This window comes from Saccostrea cucullata, unplaced genomic scaffold (genome assembly GCF_032062105.1).
Source record: "Saccostrea cucullata isolate Sc308-1 unplaced genomic scaffold, CSIRO_AGI_Scuc_v1 ctg1701, whole genome shotgun sequence".
In the NCBI taxonomy this organism is placed as follows: domain Eukaryota; kingdom Metazoa; phylum Mollusca; class Bivalvia; order Ostreida; family Ostreidae; genus Saccostrea; species Saccostrea cuccullata.
Window position 1 is genome coordinate 29379 of NW_026925207.1, and position 8122 is coordinate 37500.

Consider the following 8122-nt stretch of genomic DNA (forward strand, 5'->3'; position numbering starts at 1 on the left):
ACATCGCTCACCTGAGTAACTTGGGTTATGCAGATCTTTACCAGATTCCCCCTCTTGCTATACCTATCATGCCCAACAACCCCCTTTCCTTTTTTATTTTAAAACTTTAGAATCTACACTACCCGAGGATGCTTCCACATAAGTTTCAGCTTTCCTGGCCCAGTGGTTCTTGAGAAGATTTTTTTTAAAGATCTGTTCTATATATTTCTATGTAAAACTTGGATTCCCTATTGTGGCCCCACCCTACCCCCAGGGGTCACTATTTTGACAATTTAATATCTACACTACCCAAGGATGCTTCCACATTAGTTTCAGCTTTCCTGGCCCAGTGGTTCTTGAGAAGAAGATTTTTTAGTGACCCCACCCTATTTTTGTCTTTTCTTGATTATCTCCCCTTGTAAGGGGACTTGGCCCTTCATTTTAACAATTTAAACTCCCCTTAACCCAAGCATGCTTTGTACCAAGTTTGGTTAAAATTGGCACATTGGTTCTTGAGAAGAAGTCGAAAATGTGAAAAGTTTACAGACGGACGGACGGACAGACAGACGGACGGACGATGGACAAAATGTGATCAGAAAAGCTCACTTGAGCCTTCGGCTCAGGTGAGCTAAAAAAATTATTTTACATTTATCAATCTGGAAGACAAGCCCCTATGTGCAAGATTGGTCATTAAAGAACTCATAGTTACTTGGAAATGAAACCTGCACCAAAAACTTTAACCTGTTCACTCAACCGGAAAATGTAGGTCAGATTCAGCATCCGAAGCAAGCCCCGTAGTATGCATCCTTAGATGTATCATCCATGCAAGTTTGGTCGACATAGGGCTTATAGTTACTTGGAAATGAAACCTTCACCAAATACTGCACCAAAAATGTTAACCTGCTCCAAAAATCTGGTCATTTCTTTGTTTAAACTGCAGCATCTGAATCTAGGACTAGTACAATAGACGAATTTCACATTCCTAAGAGTTATCTCCCGTTGTCGGCGTAACGCTCATTTTTCCCACGTTGTCCTTTCTAAGTTACCTGTTAACATTTTTAAAATTCAAACGTTATATGACAATTTCGATCTGTACCTGTATTGCCAGAGTATGGGGCAACATGAAAAACATAATGAGCTTATTCCTATAGATTTTATTTCTAGGATACTGACCCATCAAGTTGGTAAGGTTATAGAGGGAAAACAGCGTCTTACGCCTGTTGACCCCGGATTGACCCTGCAAAGGGGAATAACTTTTGTAAATGTGAAAGTCGTCTATGAAAGACACTAGAAGCATCTTCACGACATAGAAGTACTTAAAAAGAAAACTGCCCCAAAAAACTTAACCTTAACCTGGGACGCCAACACCGTCAGCATAAGCTCCACCCAACTTCGTTGAGGTGAGCTAAAAATGAACCCGAAGACAAATTTATTTTTTCACATATATTTATTTCAAATCAATTCTATTTTTAAATACCAAAGGATAAAGAAATTCGTCTGCACGATAAAAAAAATTATTGATATTTTTTAAAATCAAAACCTTGCCTGAAAACAAACCAAAGACGACGTTTTTCCTATACAATTCAATAGAATACCGTTGAAAATCATCAGAAAATCTAGTTAATATCAGATATGAATTTATTTTTTGAAAATTCATGATATACATGAACTACAAAGCTTCTCGCCAGCATATTTATCGCGCTTCATAAAATATGGCGGCATGAAGCGTCATAGTTTCAAAAAATCAATGAATTTATTTCTGTATTATGAATGAAACTTTTGATGGCAGGTGCATAGTTGGAGAAAACAGAAAGTACTAGTATGTAAATATAATGTTACGGTTTCTTAAGATTTCGATTTATAATAGATGACGAATGGTAATAAAAAAATAAAAACACTTTTTTACTTTTAAGATGTCATGTATTACACCAATTAAACATAATTTAATTCATTGACTTTAGAATCTGCCTTGTTATTATTCACATTGTGTTAAAAATTGAAATTATTCATATTATAAATATTTACATATATAAATTCGAGAAATTGTGGACCTGATTATATACATCATCTGTACAATTCAATTAATGTGACAAAAATATAGAAGGTAGGCAATAAATTAATAATATTTATGTAATATTTAAATCATTCAGAAAGTATTTTCTTAATTCATAATTTCTTTATACAATGTATATAAATTTTATGTACCACAAGTTATCCTGACAAACATGTATTTTTTAATGCTTTAAAAACTTGATTTTTTTGGTCAAAACAACACATCTTTACTAAATATTTACACAGTCAAATAAGAGGCCCATAGGCTACATTGCTCCCCTGAGCACTTTTGCTAGGAAAAAGCAGAAATCAATACACTATTGAAAAGTTAAAATGTAAAAATAAATGTCTTTGCTGTTCTTGAGAAGAAGATTTTTAGAGATTTTTCTATGTATCCCAATGTAAAACTTTGATTGCCTATTGTGGCCCTACCCTACCCCGGGGGTCATGATGTGAAGAGACTTGAATTTACACTACCTGAGGATATGACCAATCATGATAGCTTTGCTTTTCTTGAGAAGATTTTCCTTATGTATTCCTGCATAAACATTGCTTGCCCACTCTGCCCCCACCCCATCCCATACATGATTTGTACAAAATTGGATCTACATTACATTGTAACTGGGGGTGCTTCCAAATAAATATGACTAAAACATGGCTTTGCTGTTTTTGAGAAGGTTTTTGAAGATTTTCCTTATGTATTCCTTTTATATAAAACTTTGATCACCCATTATGGTCCCACCCAACCCCAGGGGGTAATGAATCCAAACTATCTGAGGATGATTTCACATAAGTTTCATATTTTGTAATTATTTCTGATTATAGTCTTTATAGTAGGCAAAATATGAAAGTTTTAACAAAACATTGCAGCATTAAAGCATTATTGATGGTGATTTTTCAATATTTGTTTTTAGAGGTTAGTTGTCCCCTTCATTTTTCTCTGCCCTGCTACTTTTTCATGAACAGAATGCATTAATTTCATATGAAGGATAACCTTAAACAATTCTTGTCGATCCGATTTATTCAAAAAATCATATCGTCGACTGTAGTGAAGAACCGGTTTCTCCACATGCTTAAGTGATCCCGATCTGGTGGTAGTTTGAATTGTTTCCCAGCTGACTACATTTGACTGTAAATGCGTAACAGTCACCTGCAAAGAAAATTTAAATAATTTTTTTTCAATGAGAATTAATTAAAAGAGCTGTAAATTACAAGAGGCCCAAGGGCCTTAATGGTCATCTGAGAATAAAACAACAATCCATAGAAGATCCATAGAGTATACGAGTAAAATAAAGTGATAGAATAAGCTTATGTAAATCTTTTTTTTCCATTGTGGCCCACCCTACCCCTGGGATCATGATTTTAACAATCTTGAATCTACAGTACCTGAAGATATTTCAACATTTTATCTTTCTTAGTCCAGTGGTTCTGGAGAAGAAGATTTTTCCAATGTATTTCTATATAAAACTTTGATCATCCATTTTGGCCTTACCCTACCCCTGGGGGTCATGATTTGAACAAACCTGAATTTACAGGCTTCACCCTACCCTAGGGATTATGATTTTTTTAACAAACTTGAGTCTTCACTACCTGAGAATGTTTCCATATAAGTTTAATCTTACCTGGTCCAGTGTTCCTTTAGAAGATTTTAAAAAGATACCAATAATTTTTCACTAATTCGTAATCATTTCCCCTTTGAAGAGGACATTGAATAAATTTAAGGTAGGATTCTTCTCACATTTCTTGTATTTAAAATTTAATGAAATTTTCACAGAATCTAGATCTAGAGAACAATATTACTAAGTGATGGTATCAGTTAGATTAAATTTGACCGTGTAATATTAGAGGCAAGGTCAGGTCAAAGTCATTACCCTTTTCCTGAACATTAAGAATAAAAAAATACCGTTTCCAATCATGCGATTCCTACTTTAAATTCAAAAGATTGAATTTTTTTTTTGCATAAAAAGATACTACTATATAGGGCCTCTAAGATGATATTACCAAATTGACATGGATAATTTAAACAAGAGGCCCATGGGCCACATCGCTCACCTGAGAAGCTTTGACCATTCTGTTCTTTACCAGATTTCCCCCTTGTTATACATAATGCATCCCCACCCTACCCCACTGATCATAATTTAGACATTTTAAAATCTACACTACCCCATGATCCTTCCATGGGCACATATGTTTCAGCTTTTTTGGCCCAGTGGTTCCTGAGAAGAAGATTTTCAAAGATTTTCCTATATATTTCTATGTAAAACTTTGATTCCCTATAATGGCCCCACCCTTCCCCCGGGGGTCATTATTTGAACAATTTAGAATCTACACTATACCAGGATGCTTCCACATAAGTTTCAGCTTTTCTGGCCCAGTGGTTCTTGAGAAGAAGATTTTCAGATTTTTCCTATTTATTTCTATATAAAACTTTGAATCCCCATTGTGGCCCCGTCCTTCCCCCGGGGGTCATTATTTGAACAATTTAGAATCTACACTATACCAGGATGCTACTACATCAGTTTCAGCTTTTCTGGCCCAGTGTTTCCTGAGAAGTAGATTTTCAAAGATTTTCCTATATATTTCTATGTAAAACTTTGAGACCCCATTGTGGCCCCGCCCTTCCCCTGGGGGTCACGATTTGAACAATTTAGAATCTACACTATACCAGGATGCTTCCACATAAGTTTCAGCTTTTCTGGCCCAGTGGTTCTTGAGAAGAAAAATTTTCAAAGATTTTTCCTATATATTTCTATGTAAAACTTTGATACCCCATTGTGGCCCCGCCCTTCCCCCGGGGGTCACAATTTGAACAATTTAGTATCTACACTATACCAGGATGCTTCCACATAAGTTTCAGCTTTTCTGGCCCAGTGGTTTTTGAGAAGATTTTCAAAGATTTTTCCTATATATTTCTATGTAAAACTTTGATACCCCATTGTGGCCCCGCCTTTCCCCCGGGGGTCACAATTTGAACAATTTAGAATCTACACTATACCAGGATGCTTCCACATAAGTTTCAGCTTTTCTGGCCCAGTGGTTCTTGAGAAGAAGATTTTCAAAGATTTTTCCTACATTTTTCTATATAAAACTTGGATTCCCCATTGTGGCCCCGCCCTTCCCCCGGGGGTCATGATTTGAACAATTAAGAATCTACACTACCCCAGGATGCTGTCACATAAGTTTCAGCTTTACTGGCCCAGTGGTTCTTGAGAAGAAGATTTTTTAATGACCCCACCCTATTTTTGTCTTTTCTTGATTATCTCCCCTTGCGAGGGGATATGTCCCTTCATTTTAACAATTTAAATTCCCCTTCACCCAAGAATGCTTTGTACCAAGTTTGGTCAAAATTGGCCCAGTGGTTCTTGAGAAGAAGTCGAAAATGTGAAAAGGTTACAGACGGACAGACAGACAGACAGCTAGACGGACGGACGACGGACAAAATGTGATCAGAAAAGCTCACTTGAGCCTTCGGCTCAGGTGAGCTAATAAAATGGATATTTGCTAATCCGAATTTCCTCTAATTTTCTTAAATTTTTAGGATTTATTAGTTATTTTTATATGCTTCCTATATTTAACTGTGACCAAGTAATTACATATTTTAATTCATGTATTTATTTAGGCTAATACCATACTCACTTTTATTAACTAATTTCTTATTCGATTATTGATTTAAGTCAGTATGATTCTAACATTTTGATTGATTGATTGATTGTATATTGTTTAACGTCCCTCTTGAGAATTTTTCACTCATATGGAGACGTCACCGTATGCCGGTGAAGGGCTTCAAATTTTGACCTTTACTCGGCACTCAGGGCCATTGAGCAGTGAGGGATCTTTATCGTGCCAATGCCTGCCGCTGACATGGGGCCTCGGTTTTTAAGGTCTCATCCGAAGGACCCGCAACTTTCACTTCAAAGTGCCGAGCGCATGGCGAAGGAACAGTTGCTACCCATTTTAATGACTAGGTCAGTCGCGGCCAAGATACGAACTCAGGACCTCCCGATCACGGAGCGAGCGCTCTACCGACTGAGCTACCGTGAACGGTTTCTAACATTTTGTAAAGGCTTTTGTCGAACACTCTTTGTTATCTCATTCCTGACTGGCGTATTTTAAAATCAACTCAATCCACTTGCGCAGTAGGTCTAGGTATAAATACTCATGTTCGATTGAAATTACTTGTCCTGCCAGCCAGTTTTCATTCAAGGTCACAACTTCTCGAGGCCGTGCTCTCCGTAAAGGCATATGCCATTGCTGTTTATTGCTGTTAATAAAGATTTAAACGTGACCTGGTCTTGTTACTGCTTGGTTACATATGGCGCTGCGAACAGTCACTTAAAACGGCAATTGCAAAGCATGTAAATTCCGAGGACTGAACGACTACAAACTATGGAGGCCAACGGGGGACACAGTTTCAAGGCGACGACAAACTATGACAGACGATGGGGAAATCCAAGATGGCTGGTGGTGTACCACAGACTTGACCTATGAACTGTGTATGACTTGAACTTTAATTTTTTTTCTCAAATTTGGACAGTTAAATTATCATTTCATTTGACTGAAAAGGGGTTTAATTGTTTAAAAGGTGTTATTTTAGATCAGATTTTTTTTTATATCAAATTAATTCTTTTGAAAAATATTTATTGTGAAATAAGCAAAATGAATAAGAGGGAGTTACAAAAACGTGTTCATGAGCTTGAAAAGGAATTACTGGAATGTGATTTAAAACGTGATGTTCCCCACTTTGTGAATCCTTATTTCAAAGATCGAAAAATTCAAAAGTTCAATGGAAATAATGTACCAGTTGATGATTGGATCGAAGAGCTGCCTTCTGTGTTCAAAGACAAAACAATTGTCTACATTAAAACAACACTTGATCAACAAAACTGTGTTATCTGTGAAGTTTATTAAACAACAAGACAAAATAACTGGATTATTACTGAAACAGATTCAATGTGTATTTATGTGTGATGGAGTCTTATACAGGAAAGTGTCAGACCCAAAGTTAGGTGAATTGAAACAAATTGTGTTACCAATGTGTATGAAAAACATTGTGATGGAAAATTTACATGACCATACAGGACACCAAGGTATAGAAAGAACTGTGAACCTAGTAAAACAACAGTGCTATTGGCCAGGCATGTTTTTAGCATAAAGGTCACAGTGAAGGTCACAAGGTCATTGATCTTGGTGTCATTTGAAAGATCTTGATTAGTGTAGTATGCATACCAAATATGAAGTCTCTATCTTTAATTGTTCAAAAGTTATGATAAAGGTTCAAAAAAGCTAATTTTAGCATATAAGACACAAGTCAAGTTCACAAGGTCATTGACCTTGGTGTCGTGTGAAAGGGCTTCATTAGTGGACTACGCATGCCAAATATTCAGTCTCTATCTTTTAAGGTTCAAAAGTCATAGCAGAAGTTAAAGTTTGCAATAAAACCTTTATTTTTAGCATAAAGGTCACAGTCAAGGTCACAAGGTCATTGATCTTGGTGTCATTTGAAAGAGCTTCATTAGTGCAGTGGGCATACTAAATATGAAGTCTCTATCATTCATGGTTTAAAAGTTATGGCTAAGATTAAAGTTTGCAGATGAACAGATAAACAGACAAACAGACAGACAAAGTTTGCAGATAAACAGATAAACAGACAGACAGACAAACAGGACAAAAACAATATATGCCTTGGATCTTTCGATCTGAGTGCATAAAAATTCAGTTTGCGTATCAACGTGCACTACAAGAAACCAAGCATAATGCAGAGATGAGAAAAGAATCCAATGACAGGCGTATCACTAATTCAGAAATTTCTGTTGGCGATAATGTGTATCTTAGAAATGGTAACTTCTGGAAACGTCATAAAATTCAGGATAATTGGAGTGATGTTCCTTACGTGGTTACTGGAATTCCTTATCAAAATTCTTCTGTGTTTCGTGTTGCAGAAGTGAAAAACCCATGTGTTGAAAAAGTTGTGAATTGATCCAAAATCAGGAAATTTGCTTTGTGATGTCTCTATATTTCTGGAATATATTGTTCTATGAAAGTGAATGTTGAGAGTGATAAATATTATATGTTATGATTTTGAATGTTTTTT

General features: G+C 36.0%; 1 protein-coding gene across 5 annotated transcripts in view; it reads right to left on the minus strand.

The window, feature by feature from the left end:
• Window positions 1-1407: 1407 nt before the first annotated feature.
• LOC134268371 (uncharacterized) overlaps window positions 1408-8122 on the minus strand; it is an 88067-nt gene continuing 81352 nt past the window's right edge. For 4 of the 5 annotated variants that reach the window (XM_062750624.1, XM_062750622.1, XM_062750620.1 and 1 more), the window contains one exon: window positions 1408-3181. In XM_062750624.1, coding sequence (XP_062606608.1) covers window positions 2942-3181 — 240 coding nt within the window. In that variant the 3' untranslated portion in view covers window positions 1408-2941. The remainder of the gene's footprint in view (window positions 3182-8122) is intronic. The other variant, XM_062750625.1, reaches the window with a different exon arrangement.